Source organism: Bacillus rossius, chromosome 5 (assembly GCF_032445375.1).
Source record: "Bacillus rossius redtenbacheri isolate Brsri chromosome 5, Brsri_v3, whole genome shotgun sequence".
Taxonomy (NCBI): domain Eukaryota; kingdom Metazoa; phylum Arthropoda; class Insecta; order Phasmatodea; family Bacillidae; genus Bacillus; species Bacillus rossius.
Genome location: NC_086333.1, coordinates 12270828 through 12292760, shown reverse-complemented (window position 1 = coordinate 12292760; position 21933 = coordinate 12270828). Strand labels below are relative to the sequence as shown.

The window sequence follows — 21933 nt, the reverse complement described above, 5'->3', positions numbered from 1 at the left end:
TCAAAGTACTTTTTTTTTTGGAACGTTCTGAAAACTTACGTAGCATTCAATAAGCTTTAGGAATATTGAAAAAATTTAATGGAAAAAAAAATTCTAAATGTTCTCCAATATTAAAAAAAAGGTTTATGGATGATTTTTGAAACTCCATGTAGCCAAAATGTTTTCTATGTATTTATGTTTTCTCATAGAATTTCTAGAATAATATCGATAACGATGACCAAATCATGACTCATGAGTTTGAAATTGGCCTGGTGCAAGTAGGTAGATTTTGTACTGTGCTGAGTGTGAAACCTCCCATAAAGATTACATACCTTTTTTTTCCGCATATGCTAAGCATTAAATAAATACAGGGTAATTATAAAGTCCGTAAAACATTTCATAAAATCGGTACAGCGAAATGGAAAAGAATAACGTAACAAATTATATACCACGTAAAAGAACTCTCAAATTTTTTTTTGAATGTAGAGCCAAAAAGCTATTTTAAAAAACAACCGACAGGGGCGCTAGTGCATGTAGTTGCTGAAAATGGCTGCGAACCAAGCAGAGAAAGCCTTTTGTGTGCTTGAATACGCACGTCGAGAAAGACGGCTGTTTGTGCGACGCAAAATGGTCGGGTCGGCCAGGCGTGTCACAACAGACAGTGGATTGTGTACGGGACGTGATGGTGCGGAGTCCCAAGAAGTCAACTTATCGGGATAGTGGCTAGTGCAGAAATGAACATCTTCCAGCCAACAGTGTGGAAAATTCTTCGTAAGCGATTAAGAGTGAAACCGTACAAATTGCAGCTTCTGCAAGCTATCAGCTACGATGACAAATTGCTCCAACTGCAGTTCTACATTACCATGCAAAACCGTCTTGAAGACGACGACTTTGCAAGCAAATTAATCTTCAGTGACGAAGCCACTTTTCATCTCTCAGGAAGAGTCAACCAACACAACACACGCATATAGGGGACAGAGAATCCACATGCAACTCTCGAACACGTCCGAGATTCGCCAAAAGTTAACGTGTTCTGTGCCATGTCAAACAAGACAGTTTATGGCCCCTTCTTCGCTGAGAGAACTGTCACTGGTATCACCTACCTCGAAATGCTGCAATTGTGGCTTATGCCACAACTTGAAGCTGATAGCAGGGACTTTATCTTCCAACAAGATGGTGCTCCACCTCATTAACACAATTTGGTACGAGATTATCTGAATGAGACGTTGCCACATCGCTGGATGGGCCGTGGGGCGGCCGCTGACCAAGTGCTACTCCCGTGGCTACCTCGATCACCGGACTTGACACCTTGCGATTTTTTCTTTTGGAGATACATCAAGGATAGTGTATATGTTCCACCTCTACCACAGATCCTTGACGAATTGAGACACCGTATCGTAGCAGCTGCTCTTACTATCACTCCTGATATTCTGGGTCGGGTATGGGCAGAATTGGACTATCGATTAGATGTGGCATTTATAACATTTATAACTAGTGGGAAAAAAAACTTTGAGAGTTTTTCTTTCACGTGGTATATAATTTGTTACATAATTCTTAGCCATTTCACTGTACCAATTTTTTGAAATTCTTCACGGACTTTATAATTACCCTGTATATTTACCCCTTGTGCAAATACCAAAAAAAAAGTTGACATACTTTGGTAATATTAAGCAAATTTACAAAAATATAATAGAAGGTGAGAAAGAGAGGGATAGCTGGCACTATGGTTTTCTTATTTGAATTCATGCAAATATACATAACTATACTAAACTTTATTTTAAGTATTATTATACAAATTTAATAAAGAATGTATGACTATTTCTGGAAAGCTTTCATTACAAAAATTTAATATTACTATAACTAAAGTGAATATTTTGTACTAACAATCTTTCTCCTTATAAGCATATGTTATTTAACATTACTTTTTATATACCATACTTTTATTATATACATTATCTAATATTTATAGTATGCTTATAATCAACATATAAGCATAAATATTATTATAAAATATTTAAAAGATATACATATTTAATAAATATTATATGCCTATAAGACCAAACTACTCTTACCTATATTACTATAAATAATTATTTTTAATAACAATGTATATGTATAAGCCCAACTTATTACTTGCCTTATAACTTCAATATAAAGAATTTAAAAGTTATACATACTTCATAAACAACATATGCCTATAAGCCTTATATATTAATACATATATTACTATAAAGAATTTCCAAGTAATACATATTTAAAAATATAAAATGTCTATAAACAAATAGTTTTAAATTTATTACTATAAATAATTTTATTTAATAAACCATTCATGACTATTACAGGAGAGCTATCACTAAAGACTTGAATGTTTTTGCTTTATTTGCCACAATAGAAACTTCATTATATTAAAAAAAGGACGGCTAGTACTATAGAGATTATAAATAAGGCATATGCAGATTTCATCAGGATGTAACTAAAAAACTCCTATACAACATTTGTTTACAAAGAAAACAATTACTATAAGACATTATGCTATATTTCTTTAAAGAAACATGCTATGCAAGCATACATAGCACTATATCTACTTCTTTTTAATACATAATACTGGACAAGAAAAAGTTTGCCTATATTTCCACTATCCCTATAAGCATATATATTAATATAAGGACTTATAACAAAAAATATTTTTTTTTTTTTATGCAAGCTTCCAATACACGTAGAGTAACATATCATTCTGCCCACTATGTCCACAACTCTCCATTCAAGAAGGCCTCTTTTTCAGTCCAAGTCAGGGTCCTTTTCAATCAAAGATGGTGGGAGATGGAGCACACTTTGCTTGGTGCGCCCTATGCATACAAAAGAACGAGTCCTTAGGCGCATCAAGTCTACACCTCTCCAGTCAAGATGGCGCCTTTTTCAATCCAAGATGACGGGGGATATATAGCATTGAACACTTATCTTATACACTCTGTGCATGTAAAGGAACGAGTCCTAGCAGACAACAAGCACATTCAAGATGGTGTTTCCTAGCAGACGACTCTTGCACTAAAGACGCCGTCATCCTCTCCCAACTAATTTTTGAATTTTAATGTGGTGCTCCCTAACATACATCACTAGTAAAATTGTCTTTAGGACATTCTCTGAAAGCATATAATCTTTATTTATTTCTTTATTTATCAACTGATCTGATAGCCCAATGACTTAGATCTCTGCCTGTCAACCTCAACACGCTTGCATCCCTCGGTTTGGAACTCAGCCGCCGCAAGATTTTTGTACTAATTTCCGAATTAAGATGGCCAAAACCAGCAGATAACGTTACCATTGTCATCCCCTCTTTTCCATGACTTGTTTGAATAATCACATGCCACATACCATTGCCTCCCTACTTTTGGATACTATGTTCACCAACACTAATGTTTATCTCATCCTCCCCGGACTACAGTCCCAGAACCGGTCTACTCTCCCTACTATTCCTAATTCATGATGATATGTTTGTCCTTGAGTTCCCACACTTGATGGGGAACACTCATTCCTGTCACTTTCTAACACTTCAGGGCATCCCTTCCTTGCTCTTAGCAACAACTCTTATGCAATATTAATGATGACACACAAACTATAAAATTCAGATATTAATACTATACAAATTATTTTTAGCTATATTTTAACAAATGTTAAAAATTGTTTTAGGCCATGTCTCAATTTACAATAACGCATCCAGATATAAATCAAAATAATCTAGGTTTTACATTAATTTAGGTGAATTTTAACACATCTACACATAAATTCAGCCATCATATTCAAACCTAAAAAAAAGTCAATAAAAATGTGCGTATTAACTTGTATTCTAAACACATACAGGGAAGTGTGGCCTTTTGCAATGCCTTAATTTTCATGAAAGAGCAAGTATGTCTTAGACAGTATTACCACCACCTCCAAAAATGACAGTTCAGACTTTTCCAGCTAGCTATGATCTTAAGTGCACATACAGTACTGGTAAAAAATGATGAAACACTGTAAGTATAGGTCACGACAGTTCACGAAAATTAAGGTTGTTAATGTTATGTAAAACATTATGGTGATTATTTTGCACAAAAAAACAGAAGTTGAAATTAAAGCTGTGCTGATACGGATCAGCAGAAACATAATTTGCTTATAATTAGTTGAACAGGCATTTCTGCCTATTCACAATACGCTTGTTAATTTTCAGCCAATATTACCATAACCTAAAAATCCACGAGTACCTATTTCACTTTTCATAATACTGCACACTATAAACTTGCATCATTTCTTAGCTATGATTGCCAGCCGTACAAACCAAACTTAAACATCCTGAATATTAACTAAGTTCTTGAATAACTTGTAAAGTTAGATAGGAACAAAAAAAATAATTTATTTTGACCATGGCTGCCACCACAGACTAGAAAATACCAACTGCTTAAACTAAAAAGAAATGTTTGTAATATTGTGTAATCACATGCTTTACTTGACCCATAGACAATTTAAAAATGTGAAATGGTACCCCTGTCCTTTTAAAATATTTTTTATTTTAGTTTAAGCCTTATTTTGTATAGTGCTTATTTAATAAATACTTTTTTTTAGATATTATTTTAACACTTTATTTGTTTATGTGATTTAATTTTCTGGTTGGCATAATTTTGGCAGTTCACCAATCCCTAAAAATGTTAGTGCTATCCAAAATCACTTATTTGAACATTAGTTTCCAAAAATAACAAGGCTAATTTACTTATTGTGTTCCAAAATGTGTAGGGAGATATTCTTTAAATAATATAAATGTGTAGAATAACACTTGATGATAAATATGTCGCACCATTTATCTTTATAATCCTACCATAAAAAACTTTGTATGACTAATTTGACAGAGTGTAATGGGAGATAGTTATCATCAACTGGCTGGTCGACTTGCCCGCCCGGGCGTGACCTTTAACTCACGTCATTTACCTTTCCGCGAACTTTCCAAACCATCCTTTACTGCCAATGAAAATGATGTTACTGTCCAGATATTTACATTTTACTTTTTCAAAAATTAAAGTGCTTATTCGTGTATCACTGCTTGGTTTACATAAGGCCCGTGATTTTTTTTTCATTGCAAACATTTGTTACGGTTCATTTAATGAAATAAAAAGATTTTCTTCCTTTTTCATTCAAGAGTTTTATTGTCCGAAAGACAAAACAACCGCATCCAATCACTTTCAATGTTTTGCTCACGCATTCAACTCGTACATCCGTCTGTCGAGAATCACTCGCAGCTCAGGCGATGAGAATTAACAAAAAATAGTGTAGGGTAAGTCCTTCAGTAACATCTTACTGTAAGTACACAAAATCAGCGCGGCCTCAAACAGGGCCGCACCCAGCAAAAACGAATTTCGCCATGAGCCAAAACACCGACGTCGGTAGCAGCAATTTCTAATTAAAGATGTCCAAAGAGTTCCAAAAACAACCAATGATTAAATTACTATCTTCGGCCTGGTTCGAGCTACCGACGTTAAAATTTCTATTCCATAATTACTACATAATTTGTGAGAAGCCGCCGAAACGCGCCTTCGCAGTGCTACGATCGACAGATGACTGGTGAGATCACGGCACTGTGTCCTTCACACAGGGAGGGCAGTCACATGACCTCACCGACCAATCACACACACGCTTCATTCACACTACAAATCACAAGCCAATAGGAATGTGCGACATACATTGAAAACAGTTTTCTATACACAGAGCCAGGGACTTTACATTCTCCCTCTCTCTTCCACACCGTGAGACAGCAGTTATCACTCAGTTCCCATGACCAGTGGGGAATCCCAGCTTTTGTCTCTGTTGTCAGGGAATCTCAATGTCTGTCTCACTCTTACTTACAAATCTCATATCCCTCTTTCTCTCTATTTACATCCGCCACAGACACAGTTACTTGTTCTAGAACCATTATGCAATACGATAATGAATGTTAAAAACAGCAATCATTATACAAATTACTTGACAAAATTAAACTTATTTAGAAAAACCTGAAAAAGTAGGCCAAAACAGGCAAAAATCCAGTACAATGGCTTATTTGTGAACAATTACATAGAAAATAGTAATGATTGAAAATGTCTGTTAAAATACAAAGTACATTCTTAAAACACACAGCAAGTACAAATATCAACCCTAAAATACATAAAAATGGTAAAATATGCTTAGCGAGACTTTTTTAAGAAATATTTACATGCATGAAAACAGTTTAAAAGAAAAATCTTTAGCTAGGAGGTTCAGGGGTTTTGAACATTACACATTCATTTAACAACCTTTTCCATATGAATTATCTGTTCATTTCTGTTCCGGTATCTAATGTTAAATACATTCCCACTCTGTACAACCAACAGCATCAGACTTATATAAACGTTTGATAGAGTCCTTATTTGGTATGATTGTGAACACAGTTTATTTGCTTAACTAAAGTGCATACCTGCCAACCTATGAAAATCTGAATTAGGAAGATTATTAACACAAATAAAATTACCGATTTCGACAAAAAAAATTACCTATATGGCTACAATGCAGACTTGTATAACTAAAATACAACTAAATTACACAAATCACCCACTATCAAATAAGCTATAGCTACATTAAAAAATATTTGTGTGTTGTTACCTGTTCACTGTGATACTTGAAGATCAGCACAATATTTCACACAAGAATACAACTCACAGAATCTATCTTGGCTTCCGATAAGAATTTTGCCAGAAAATTAATATAACATAGTCAAACAATGTGGATTATAAGAAGAAAAATAAATAAATAAATGCTTAGCTAATTTGGAGCACTGGAGCACTGTGGCTTTAAAGAAGCAACTGTTGCCTTCTTTGCTCTCTTTAAGAACTCAGAACTAAAATTTTGTTCATAACACAAATTTGATTTTCTTGTCTTCAATATTGAAAGGGATTCTAAAGTGTCACTGGACATGGAGGATCTGAACTGTGTTCTGTTCTTTTTCACCAAACTGAAAATCCTTTCACATTCCGCATTGCTGTGTGGAATGGAAAGTATTGACAGCATTATTCTACAAATTTTATCATATTTCAAAATACCATCAACTCCACGAATTTTGGCTAACTTAGCCCACTTCACATCTTCACTCTCTTCCATGTCAACAATGCCCGAAATATCATCAATCTGAAGAGCTGAGAATTGTTTTGTCACTTTATCCATAGCTGCATCTCTTGATTCGCCTTCTTGAACAGGAATAATAAAAGGAAACAAATCCACAAAATAGTGAACGGATGAAAAGCTAGAATCCTGAATATTTTTCATTCTTGCCACTTCTGCATTTCTGATGGGGAATTTATTAACAATGTAGTCACAAGCTGTAACAAAGTAGTTCCTTACAGCTGCAAAGAAAAGCTGCTTTTCCTTTTCATCAAGTGTTTGTGCAATTCTAGATGCTTGACATCGAATAACTAAATCCACGTCATCTTTTTGATTCTGGACACTATGGTAGTCAAGTTCAAGTAATGAGCAACTATTTACAGTTCTTGGTTTTACAAAGTTTGAAATCAATTCTCTTAAAATGTGAATATGAGGTGATGATGACTGAAGAATGACATTCAGTTTTTCAAATGATGGCACAACACTTAGGAGAAATACACACAGTGCTTTATTGAGATCAGAAGAAAGAAACATAAATAGTTTTACTTCTCGATTCATAAAAGGACTTTCATTCTTCAGAATAGGAACATCATTTTTTTGCCGAAGGTGAAGCAACTTTTTTATGGCTGGTAAAAGAAACAGAACTTGGTTTTCTTTTCTTCCCTGTCTCTTTATCTATGCCTTGATGGGCTCCACTAGAGCTTGCACAGGATGACTGTTGAAGCTTAGGAATTTTGTAAGAGGTTAGACACACAGATTGTTTCTGATTTAATACCTCTGCCTCAAAAAAGCTAAGTAATGGTTGCCATTGCTCAAAAACCCTCAACAAACTTCTTTTAAGAGAAAGCCATCTTGAACACAAATGTTTAAGAATTTTCTTGGCTTCTGTATCGTGCAGATCTTGAAACTTGCGTAACTTTTCTTTTCTCTTGGAACTCTTCTCCAAATAATAAAAAATGTCTACAAGAATGTCATCGACTTTTAATGGCAGAGAAGATGCAGCTTTTTCTGCAGCTAAGTTTATTAGATGACAAACACAGCCAATCTCAATAAGCCCAGGGTGTTTTTCCTTCAACACTGCTGCAACACCATTTTTATGCCCTATCATAACAGCTGCATTGTCTGAGCAAAATGCAATGCAGTGTTCAATGGGAATACCATTACATTCAAATTGGGAAAGCACTAAATTACCAATATTCCGTCCGGTGCAGTCACCTTCCAGAACAGGAATGGAAAGAACAACATTTACAATTTTATACTGTGCTTCATCATAAAACGTAACTACAATGGGATACAACTTAAAACTAGTATCGTTGCTACCATCAGTTGCGACTGAAAACGGCCCACTTTTTAAGTACTGCACTACTCCAGATTTTGCATCCGAAGCCATCTCTTTCATAATAGCAGAAGTTTTGGTACGCCCACATCCATATTTCTTGGCAATTTCCGAGTCTGGGAACATTTTTTTGACAAGCGCACCTGCATGATCTGCGGCCGCTAGAGGAATGTTATGCTCTATCAAAAACGAAGTAAGTAAACACTCAGCTCGCGTAATGTCTAGATCTGCACCCCCAGATTTAACAAAGAACTTGAAAGTTTGTGATTATCTTCTTGGCATTTCACGTTGGATAAATGCTTCGCACTTTTGATGTGCACGCTGATGTCACTTTTACCGCCATGCGATATGTTGATGTCGCATCTGCATATCTTACAAAAGCCAAACCTTTCCCCTTTGTCAGAATTTAAAATGCATGGAAACTCTGCACTATACGTATCACGGAATGTCTGGTAATAATATTGTTTTTTCTTACTCATCTTTGAAAACATAATGCAGACAGTTTGTGCTTCATAACCTGTCACAAACGTCTAAACGAGGCAACGGCAATAGCCCGTAACAAAGTAAACAAATTCGTAATAAGTTGTTTCACGTTGCACTCGTTGACCACAGTGTATTTTGCCAGTTTAAATGTATTTGAAATTCAAATTTTAATACGTAATAGCAGCTCGTAAATTATAAATCAAAATCACCCGTCTTAACTAACCATCGAACGAACAAGCGACGACGTACTCTCTGTAGAAATGTGTAAACGAGAAAAAAAAAACAATCGATAGTCATGAGCACAACACGCGATACATCGATCGACATGAATGTTGAATCGATTTGGAAGACACCGACTTTTTTTTACCGCGAAGCTATATTAATTACAAAAATAGGAAGAATTCAGACAATTTCGGAAAATCGTAAAGAGCCGTTATAATTCAGAAGACTTCCGGAAAAATCGGAAAGGTTGGCAGGTATGAAAGTGCGACCAACATAAATGTGGCCTTCATGACAATCTGCATGCTGTAATACAATTTTGTCTCAAATACTTGAACATGAAGCATTATGCTCTCACTTGGAAGCCATGATTCCAATATGATTCAAAATGAAGGTGCTTGCCCTCGTACAGTTACCGGCAGACGAATGAGCAGACATTGCGAGTTCCTGCCACTGGCTAGACTGAGTTCATCATGGCCCAGTTTGAGGCCGGTAGACAACGGTATGGCACGGCGGCAGTAAAATTAACATTGAGCTAAATGAATTCGCGCAATCTGAAGACGTGCTAAGTGAGGGATTGGTGTACAGCAAAACCCCTTATTTGCACTTTTCATGGGGACAAAGTAAAAAAGTGTAAAAAGCGGGAAAGTGTAAATAAAGGGAAACGTATAAAAAGGAGTACAGTTTACCTTATTTAGAATTTTTTTCCTTTTGTTTAATAGCACATACTACAATGCAGGTACAAACACACTAACAACAAATTTTACTTTAGTATTTAATCAATTATTAATTTACCACATTTGACAAAAATAAAAAAAGAATGAAAGCCAAAATGTTTTTCTGATTACTTCCTAAAAAATAAATTTGAAATTTTCTTCTGCTTGCTTTTTTGGCTGTTCAAGGAGATTATTTGCCTCTCCAAATTATAAATACAGTTGCAACCGGCAGGGTTTATAACAAATACGGGCTACATACACATTGCTCACAGTAAAAAAATTTTTAAGAAAAGGCCGCAAATTGATGAATATTTACCGTCAATAGCGCGCCAAACGCGGAGAAAGGTCATTGTACTCGGTCAGCTGCTGTAACGACGCGGCGGCGCATGCGCACTCTATGCTCCGCCCAGACTCATGACGCCATCAGCCGCCAACCAATAGATGCGAGCTTAGCGGAAAAAAATATAAGCTCCACCTCCCGTGTACCAATTTTATCCAGTTCTAATACCAGTTTATTGGTATACGCACCAGTTTTCTCGCTGCCGTGACATGTTCAAGTTTACGTTTATCATGATGTCTTGATACCAATAATTAATTATTTACGATCCCCAGAAATAAATGGTTAGTTTAAAAAATATGGCGTCAACTGTACAATACTTCCCAAATTATAAAAGACGTATAAAACAGTTACCAAGACACCGCTCATTTTATCTTGTGAAGTTTATGTCTCGTACCAGTATTTCGGCTAAGTTGTGACATAAATACAGTATCAGAACTTACAAGCAGCCATGTTTGTACATTCATGAGTTTACGTTTTTCCCTCGTGCATTTTAGATTGTCTCCTGCTATAATTACTCGTACTTTTACACGCCTAGGCTTAAATTATTACATGTTTAGAAATAAAAGCAACTTTTCATGTTATAAAATATGTATATTTTGCTATTTAAAATGTTCATTGCCTACTAACTCCACGGTATTTTCTGGTTGTTTATGGTTGTTACGTGACGTAAATAGCGGGATTGATTCGATTTTTGAGACGTAATTCGCGGGAAAGTATTGTATTGGACTATATGGGAACCAAACGGGACCTGAAGAATATAGTGCAAATAACGGGAAAACGTAAATAACGGTAACGTAAATAAGGGGTTTCGCTGTATTTGTATTTTATGTTTATTTAGTTTATTTATTTCTAAATCTTAAGTTTATAATTTTTTGTAATTTATTTCTAATCATTTTAAAAAGTTTTGGAATGCAGTTTCTAGTTATATTTAAGAATCAGTATCTTTACAGAATGTTGGATACGTTTCTGGTACTACCTGCATGGAACTGGAGATCTCCTTCCTTACCGTGAGAGGGCTGGTGTAGGAGGAGGTTCAGTGATATATTTGAACGAGCGAGTGGACAAGCACAGGCGAGAGAGGGCAGTCTGGCTCGGGGCAAGAGTCCAGGCCCACAGGCCACTGGCGAAAGATAAAACCTCATGATTCCATTTCATGAAATATTTCATTGGAGGTTGAAAGCATAAACACAGCATGAACACGAGGCGCAGCAACTATTTAACTGAGATACGCGAGTCAAGTGCAAGAAATGTGCTCGTGTGAAGTCCGCACTCATGACGCCTGCGAAGGTAGCGTAAATAAACTCGTGTATAATTTGCAGTAACAATTCGTTCACTTTTTTTTTTAACATTAAAACTGGGTTTGGGAATCATTTGGAAGAAATGTGTGCATGTCTATGAGTCCTTGCGTTGCAGGACTTCGCTGGGAGCTTCAGTTGTGGCTATGGAGTGTAAAGGACCAAAATTTTTTTACATCCGTATGTGTGTCCCGGGCTGTACCGTTATCAACTGGCCACAGAGCAGGTCGTGATGAACTTCAGTCTAGCCAGTTGCAGGCAACTCACACTCACAAACACAAAGCAACATCTGTCCATTTGTCTGCTGGTTACTGTACATGCGTAAGCACCTGCAGTTGGAATCATATTGGAATCATGGCTTCCAAGTGAGAGCGGAATGCATCGTGTTCAAGTATTTGAGACAAAACTAGAAGTATTACGGCGTGCAAGAAGCCATGAAGGCCACACTTATGTTGGATGCACTGCGCACAATCATATGAAATAAGGACTCTATCAAACGTTTATATAAGTCTGATGCTGTTGGTTGTACTACCGGGAATACATTTGACATTTCATAGATAATTTTACTGCCCCAGTCTTGAATAGCACGTCTATAAATTTCAGGTAGCGCAAAATCTCCGCAGGCAACAAAAATTTTTGTGTATGATGCTACAAAGTCGGTTTAAACTTCTGTAAACAGATGCGACGTGGCTACAGTTAGCCATACAAGGAGGAAATAGATGCACACCCAGGTCTGACTACGCTATCGCCCGTTGTACAAACATCAGCTATGGCAAGTTAAGTTGCGGCTATGGAGTGTAACGGACCATATGTTTTTACCTCCACGCATATGCCACCATGCCATACCATTGTCTCAGACTGGGCAGTGATGAACTCAGTCTAGCCAGTGGCAGGAAACTCACAATGTCTGCCCATACTTCTGCCGGTAACTGTACGTGCGCAAGCACCTTCATTTTGAATCATAAAGGAATCATGGCTTCCAAGTGAGAGCATAATGCTTCATGTTCAAGTATTTTAGACAAAACTGTATTACAGCATGCAGATTGTCATGTAGGCCACATTTATGTTGGTCGCACTTTAGTTAAGCAAATAAACTGTGTTTACTATCGTACAAAATAAGGACCCCATCAAACGTTTATATAAGTCTGATGCTGTTGGTTGTACTAGTGTGAATATATTTGATATTAGATGCCGGAACAGAAATGAACATATGATTCATAAAGAAAAGGTTGTTAAAGGAATTTTGCAATAAAAAAATCACGGGCCTGACAGAATTGATGTGAACCAAGCGGTGATACACGAATTAGCACTTTAATTTTTGAAAAAGTAAAATGTAAATATCCGGACAGTAACATCATTTTCATTGGCATTAAAGGATGGTTTGGAAAGTTCGCGGAAAGATACGTGACGTGAGTTGAAGGTCACGCCCGGGCTGGCAAGTCAACCAGCCAGTTGATGATAACTATCTCCCATTACACTCTGTCAAATTTGCCATACAAAGTATTCGATGGTAGTCTTATAAAGATAAATGGTGTGACATATTTATTGTTAAGTTTCATTCTATACATTTATATTATGTAAATAATATTTCCCTACACATTTTGGAACACATTAAGTAAAATTGCCTTGTTATTTATGGAAACTAATGCTTCAGAATAAGTGATTTTGGACAACTGTAACATTTTTAGGAACACATTAGTTGTGCACAGTAAGGGATTGGTGTTAAAGCATTTATGAAACAAATGGTTCCTTCCAAACAAGCAGATATGGATATATAAATACACCTAATGTCATTTGGATATGCAAACAGTGTTACACAATTGTAAGTAAATCATGAATGGATATCAAAAATCAAAAATGGATATTTGCATGTTATATCTACATACAGCAGGCAAAGAAGTAACTTTATTTTGCTTCAGTTGAGTTTATACAGATAATTAAAATGAAGGGGGAAAAAAAGGAACCACATTTTAGATATTAGGAAAATTAAATTTATTCAAAGGCTTAAATAGATACTCTTTCTGCTGCACAATTTAGTAGCTTTCTTCAAGAAGATGCATGTCCTATTTATAACACGTTCTATTACATCACATCTGATCAATGTGAGTGTAGGTCACTTTCCAGAATCCCTCTTTAAGATTAAAGGGTGTATCATCAGAGAAAGCCCTAAACACATCAACCATGTTTTCCACTTGTGAAAATTCCAGGTGTGATTCCTCGGGAATCTAAGCAGTGAGATAAGTTATCCATAAATACCATAGAAAAAAAAACTACAAATTGCATAAATAAGGGTCAAACCTAGATTAAATCATAACCAGACAGCAGAAGAAATTAAAATTAATGCAACCAAAACATCTTAATACAAATAAAGTAAGTGTATATCACTTGTAAATCCCTAAATCATTCATGCAAGACTTGTAGCCAGACCCTGGTAGTCAGCAGTGGTTGGCAACAGTGGCATGACATGTGTCAGGTCCTGTATCAATTAGACACCAGCAGACTATTTCAATGCATATATTTAAACCAACCAATAAATCCCACCATAACATGGTCTGACCATTTGGTCTACTCGCTAGATTCCATCCTGGGCTGGGGATTAATCACTAATGGGTTCAGGCATAGGTGCTGTGTTGTTACTTCATCAACATACTGCAAAGGGCAGATTCATCTCACCTAGCCTGCCCTAACCACACAGTGGCTCTTCAAATCATTACCCTTAATGACCTGGCCTGGAGAATCCAACCAGATGACATACCTGCGACAAGCCCTCCCACTCCAGGAAGACAGGAGACTGAAGCGTGCATTTCGTGGGTGGTTCCTTCAGAGACTTCTCCAGCCTGACTCTTAGCCATTTCTCGACAAAGTGATACGTGACGAGTGGTGCGACCAATGTTGCAGCTTTTAGGGCTTCGCAGAATTCCAATCGGCAGCGATGGAAGAAGGTGGCGTACTCAGCGTCACTGTCGTGGTCCATGCACGCATAGAAAGCTGCTTCAGGACTACCACTATACCTTGTCATCGGGTAGTCAGACTGGGAACATACAAAACCCATTATAAACATTGTGTGACCTGCATTTGCTACGAGGAGTTTCCTTAGTTTCAGTAGGTTAAGTGAAACAAGACTTAAAGGACAAAGTCACAATAAATAAATGCAACACAATACACTATATGGTAATCACAAGTGGAAAAACAGTTTCAAAATCCAGAGCAGCAGTAAGCTAAGTTCTAGACCAGTTTTCAGCATTCATAATAATATTATAGTATGATGTGTTGTAATTATGGTACATAAGTGTAGAAATTATATACATTATAGGGAATCTAATACTACACATCATATGTCATTACCAAAATTAAGGTATGCTAAAGTGCACATATGCTACAAGTATGGTACAAGTTATTGTAAGCTCCATCTCTATCCACCCCTATTAATCATAGTATTGAAGTTCATTGTTTTGTCTGCTGTTGGCTGTGTTGTATGTTGTCATAACCACTATCTTAAGTTCACTGGTAGGTAGTGACACTGTCACTGCAATTTATTTTATTTTAATTTATTTTATATGTAAACAGAATCCTTATTAATATGTGTTGGTATAAAACCATGATTGCAGTTTGTGATGTCAAGGTTCAAAAGCCAGCATGCTAGTCATTCAGCCAAATGACCAGTTGAAAATAAGGAATGCAAAAAAAAACAGGTATGTGGATCCCCCCCCCCCCCCCTCAAAAAAAATGAAAGCACCTGGGAAACCATTCTGTTTACTTGTGTCCTGCAAAATTAGTTGTGGGAGGTGTCAACTTGACTGCAGAACCGACAAGAGAAACAATATTGGGGGGGGGGGGGGGGGGGGGGGGGGATAAATTTTATCTCCAGGGCCCGAGCACCAAGAGGACCCTGGTAGGGTTGTGCAGATTTTTTTAATGCCTGATAGGACGAATAGAACAAATTATTGTTAATGGAATTCATAAGATACCTTAAAGGTAATTCAGTATGCACAGATCATATTTTGCAGTTATTGACACAATTATGTTTACAGTCTTTGATTCTTCAGATTTTTTTTTATCTGTGGGATGTTAAAAGCTGTACATTAAATAATAGGGATGAGGACCAACAAAATTATTTACCCATGAAGCATTATTTTCTCTTGATGACCCTTTCCATGAGTAATGTACAACTCCAGCTGCTTTAATACCAGCCATTGTTACTAGAATGCAAAGTCAAGATATATATTCTAAGTAATATTTAAAACATTCTCTTTAAAAGATCTTGGCATAATTTTAGATTCCAAATTATTCTATCATCATCATGTAGTTCATATCATTTCTAATTCAAGAAGATCCATGGTCAAATTAAATACATTACCTATTATGCTACCAATTTTATTATGATTCCATTCTTTCACTGTATTTTGCTTTAATAAGATTAAAATTAATTACTGTTCTTAAATATGGAATAGTATTAAAACATATAATATAATAGTAATACAATAGAAGCAATACAAAACATCAGACTTATAACTTCAAAGAATTTTTCTCAACCAAATTTAACTTCAATTTCAGCTCGCAGAGCATATTTAGATGCAGTTCTTGTTTATAACTGTTATAATATCAAAATTAATTGTACATATGTTTTAGATAATACTGGCCTTAGAGTACCTCAATACAACAGTCGCCTATTATCTCCCTTGAGTACAATCCATAATAATGATATTATCTATAGGTTAGTTACAAACTCCAATAAATTTGTTTTAAATTCGTTAATTTAAAACCATGCTTGTTAATTGTCTAGACTTTTAATTAGTACTTTTAATCATATTGAATTAATTATCTTTTAGTTATTGCTGATTTATTATATTATTCTATTGTTGTTCTTTTAATTGTAAATTCCTAGAAATGCCTCACTATACATATTGTTACACATACTGTTAATTTTCCCTAATTTTTATATTATTTATATATCATAAATATATTTTCTGAAGTTTGTTTATCACCATTTTCAAAATATCATTGTTATATTTTTATCATACATGTGCCCAAGGGTAGTTTTTTCCCTTGTGCCATTGCATTTATTATTACCGTATTTACTCGCGTAAAGGCCCCCCTTTTTTTCCCAAATTTTCGACTCCAAAAAAGGGGAGGGGGCCTATACGCGAATTTGGAGGAAAAAATAGATTTTTCTTTTCAAGTCGTGCGTCTTTGTTCGAATGAGGTAGGGTGGGGGAGGCAGCGACGCGGCAGGAGGTAGAGAGGCAACGACTCCGCAGGGGGGAGAGAGGCAGAGGCGTGGCTTAACCTCCCTCCTGCCAGCTAGCCGGCCAACCAGACAAAGGAGTGTTAGAATCCTTGACCCACTTCCCTTCCTCCTTCACTTCCCCTCTTCTTCTCCGACAACACTCCACATCAACACAGCGGCAGTCCAGCTTTCTTTATCTTTATGTCATCATTTGAGATAGGACTAACTGCTTACGTCTGGCATGCCTCACGACGGTCCGCTCACAATACATGGCTTGTTGTTTGATGCATGCCAAGCTTCCCTGCCCTCAGATAAACCCAGAAAAAACACGTTTTTAAATTTTTTCTCAAAAAATGTTTACAAAACAAGGAGGGGGGCTTATACGCGGGCGGGGCCTTTATGCGAGTAAATACGGTATTATCATCTTTATAATCAAAATCTTGATTGTACTTCTCATTTCCTGTTATTTTTTGTTGGTTGTTTTTATTGTGTTGTGTAGGTCATTGTAAGTATGTGGCATGTCACCTTGTGTATGTTGGCCTGTTGTGGTTTCTGCTCAGGTACTAGTGCTTGCCCCTTTTGGTGCTGACAGGAGCTGTCCATGTATTCAGTAACCATTTTGTGTTTATTTTTTTTGTCTGTTTATATTTTTGTCTTTTGTCATTGTGTCATTTAGCCTTGTCATATTGTCCTTGTCTGTAAGTGTCGTGCACACAGTTGTATAATTGCAGAATTCCTGCCTCCTACTACTAGTAACACTTTGGCTAAAAATGTTTTATGTTAATGGTTTATCGAATATAGATTTATAAAATATAGTTGCTGAAGCAGATAATCCACAGGATGTGTCCTAACACTGCAGTCTATCGAGTTGATGCTGCCTCACGTCCAAGTGAGCACGGTCAAACGTATCAAGATGCTGAAGAATGTAGAAAATGGCAAGAACATTGATGTACAATTCCAATCCTGGAGGCTGGAAACATATTCTGGCTTGACTCAAAGTCATCGTATCAATTGGATAGTAAGTCCAACTGCACAACAGAAAAACCAAGATACATCATCGTCAGGCTTCAGACTGGAAGACAGCTCAATGCAGGAGTGAGCCTCTTTGTGTTCCAGAATTGTCAAACACGAAGTGTAACAATTTTTATAAACAGAGAAAGCTATCCGTACCTGGACATGAACAAAGACTTCCAAAATTGAAGATTTATTCTCGCATATCAAATGTGTGCCTAGTTTCATCAAGCGTACTATGATTGCGTACAGTCGTAGATACAAAGTCCAGACAGTTTTAAGAAAACAAGGCTTCGTTAATGGTGTCTGGATTTTCTAACGAAGACAAATGAAAAAAATTGGTTGTCTGTAAAGTCGGTTTACGGACGATAGTTTAACGTGACAACGTCATAACAAAACATTGATGAAATGATTGCATAATTTTATGAATAAAATTGAATCATTCTTATTGAATTATCACTATTTTGTATGGATACAAAGAAGGAGTGAAATGAAATCTACAATTTAATTGATAAATTTAATTTTATTTGCACTCATTAATTCAAATACACCAATCCCTCGCATAGCACGTCTTCAATTAATGCGAATTCAGTTAGCACGATGTAAATTTTACTGCCCTAGTCTCGAATAGCACGTCTGTAAATTTCAGTTAGCACGAAATCGCCACAGGCTAAAAAAAATCTCGGAAACGACGCGACGTCAGGTATGGAATTCGAGGGGGGAAGAGTGGTTTGGAATGCGAGGGGAAAGAGATGCGCACGCAGATAAACAAACACCGGGCCGTACTGTTGATGCCCGGCCGCAGACCAGGCCCTACCGTTGATGCCCGGCTGCAGACCAGGCCGTACCGTACAGAAACCAAAGCAGATGAAATTGGACACGTTTTTTTTAAAAAAAAAGCAAGATGATAGTGTTAATTTCACCCCAGAAAATATTTAACTAACTTTTATGTTTTGTATATGTACATATTGTACATACAGTAAACTCCCGGTATATCGCGCCCCGATTGATCGCAGAATCGGGTATATCGCGGGTCAAACCATGTCCCCCAGTCAGAAATGAATAATAATAATGGAATAAAAGGTTGACAGCCGATTAGGATAATTTTGCGTTGTAACTAACAAACTAAGCATCGGGCAGAAAAAAGCCTAGGCGTAGAAAATGTCCGCAGTAAAATTCTAAACAAGATATCTCCGTACATCATTCCTCTATCTTGTAGGGTTTTCAAATTATGGTCCAATCCAGCCCAGTGATATTTTCTGAAACTCTAGTTCTTAACGTCGCTTTATCTCACAAATGAAGCATCGGACAGGGGACCTGATAAAGCCCACCATCCAGCGACATTGTCCAGCGTGACTCGGCTGGGGATTGATGTTGGATAGGCTTGGTTGTCGGCAAGCGCTGGGTAGGGAGAGACGAGCCGAGAATATGGAGAGAGGTAGAGATTAGAGCGGGCAGAAACACCAGGGGGAGTGGGGGAGGGAATGTGTTCACGCAGCACACAGGCAGAGCATGAGTCACTTGACTGAGCAGCGTCGCTGCGTACATGGCAAAATCAGGTAGTACGGTGTTTAAAATTCCACTCCAGAATCTTAATTGGTACTTTACTGGACATCTGTATATAAATGTTTTGTTACAACTTAAACCTACAGACGTAATATTATTGGGTAATTCATTGTATTATACAAGTTCATCTTTTTACTTTGGTATAATGTTTTAACATTAAATAGTAAAGTAAATCGGCTAGCGTATTTTTAATCTTTGCCCAGGAATTCCCAGTGGTCCAATATTTACGTGAACCATACTGTACCACTTTTGCCGTGAGGTAGTAAACAAGTCCCGGAAATGTTTATGTGTAGCGGTCTCCCGACCTTTAAACAGAGGCTGGGGAATATAACACTTGCCGATCCGAGCCACACACACTCAGCAACTCGACACAGCGTTTGGTGAAATAAGTAAAGACAAAGTTTAACACGGTTTTTAATACGGCGTCACTGATTGCGCTAAAATTAAATTGGCGCAATTTTTGTTTCCCACATGTGACCATTTATAATTTACTGTAAGCATGGATAATAAAGTTTAACCACTTGACACGATAGACGATTCTTTATTTTTTATTGTACGAATGCTAGAATCGTTTTTTTCCTGTATCTGCGGCCTGCTTCTACAAAAGACAAGCTATCTGTAAGTAAATCTAGAATTTTTATTTTGTCAATCAAACTCGGTACTTTGCGATTCATATTCGGTTTGAAGTATCACTACGGCCTTTCTTTTTAGAAGACTTCGACCACAGAATCGTGTGTAACCGCACACACTGCACTTACTTTGTTACGGACACTGACGAAGCAGATACTGTGGCTAACACCACGAGACTGGCAGCAGCAGCTTGTGTGCCGCACATGTGTATGGCGGCGTGTGGCGCGCTCGTAGGCCGTGCGACAAACTGTGCGCGGCACGCGGAAAAATAAAAACAATTAAACATTTAATATTTATCTTTAAAATTTATTATTTTTATTTTTTCACCCGCGTTTAGTGAAAACTGCGGATGCAAAGTCCGCACAAAGGCGGGCCGTCTATACTGTGCGTGCTTGCCGACCTATTAGAACACAGGCGGTGTTTTATGCCTTTTGACCTTGGTCACATCGAAACATCGCGGTTATGCAACAACGCGGGTAAAAGTTATGTCCCCCGACAACCGCATTAAATAGGGAGTGTACCCGTATTTTAATGTTATGTTTGTGCTCTAGAGAAAATCTAAATCTGTTTATCTGTTAACTGATTTGTTTACATAGCCGCTTTTACAAGAGGTGTGCATAACAAATTAAATGTTTACATATGGCTGTGTGTTTTAAAGTTATATAAAACCGGTTCTTAATTTCATAAAAGTGTTTTAATTTTGTTAAGTTTTAAACGTAATAACAAAGGATCCAGCTGCTTGCAACAGCAGGCAGACAGACGCGCGCGCGTGTTGAAGGTCACGCCTGGGCGGGCAAGCCAACCTGCTGACTGACGGTAAATATGTTACCACTTATCTCCCGTTACACTGTGCCATGTTTTCTTTATCTAACGTATTCGGTGGTAGGCTTAAAAAGATAAATGATAGGACATATGCATTTTCAAGTATTATTCTACGCATTTATATTATGTAAAGATTACTTCCCTACACATCTTGGAACACATTAAATAATTTAGCCTTATATTTATGGGGACTAATGCTTCAGAATACGCGATTTCGATTAACACGAACATTTTTAGGAACGAATTAGTCGTGCTAAGTGAGGGATTGGTGTATGTTTATTATTTTAACGAAGAGATTATTTTAACTATAACTTTTATACATGTTTGCTATTTAACTTCATCCATCTGTGTTATTCTGTTAAGGATAGGACGATGATAGGAAAAGTAGGAAACAAATGGGAGTGTTTCAAGGATGATTTGAAGGAAAATGGCTTACCCAACACCAAGATGCAGTCAAAAATAATATATTTGCACCTCGGATTCTACAGCAATGCTAGGAGGAACGGGTTAGCAAAGAGCAATGAAAAAGTTACATTGAAATGCATAAAAACAGAATTACGCCACGGACTTGGTCGCAATGCTAGGAGGTTCAGGTTAGCAAAGAACAATATAAAATGAGCGTAACGGGACACATCGAAACGGGACAATGTGCGTAAGTGTACACTTTTTCGTGCGTGCAGCCGGCGTTCATCAATTTATTAGACGTTGTCACGTCAAAATTTAAACAACATAGAATGTAGGATTCAGATATCGACAAGCGAAATATTCTATCGAACACTAAAGCTTTCTGTCCGATACTTCACGACTGACTTGCATCGTACAATTGTTGAGACTCTCATAAATACTGGTATGTTTACAGTTTAAGGGCATGGTTCAAAGGTTTTGCGAATCTGTGTGTTATTTATACATGTCTTGTAGGCGCACGCGCACACGTCTGCCAGAAAGCTAATTATAGCCAGTCTTTCCCGCGCATTGCGTAAATACACCGCTGGTTTTCGCGTCGGACGTGAATTACTATAAAGATGTTTATGCTGTAAGTAGTTTTATTGTTTCACTATGTCAAGTAAACGGAAAATTCCAGCCGGCCCGAGAGTATGTACACCGACTCCCACTACACACGCTGACACACGTGATAGCCAGTAACATTTACTTCCAACGTGTGATGCTTTCAG

At 37.0% G+C, this 21933-nt stretch overlaps 1 protein-coding gene across 1 annotated transcript in view; it reads right to left on the bottom strand.

The window, feature by feature from the left end:
- LOC134531594 (exportin-5) overlaps nucleotides 1–21933 on the bottom strand; it is a 298110-nt gene that overhangs the window by 199946 nt on the left and 76231 nt on the right. Inside the window, exon 8 of the mRNA XM_063367321.1 lies at nucleotides 14261–14536. Within this exon, the coding sequence (XP_063223391.1) occupies nucleotides 14261–14536 (276 nt within the window). The remainder of the gene's footprint in view (nucleotides 1–14260; nucleotides 14537–21933) is intronic.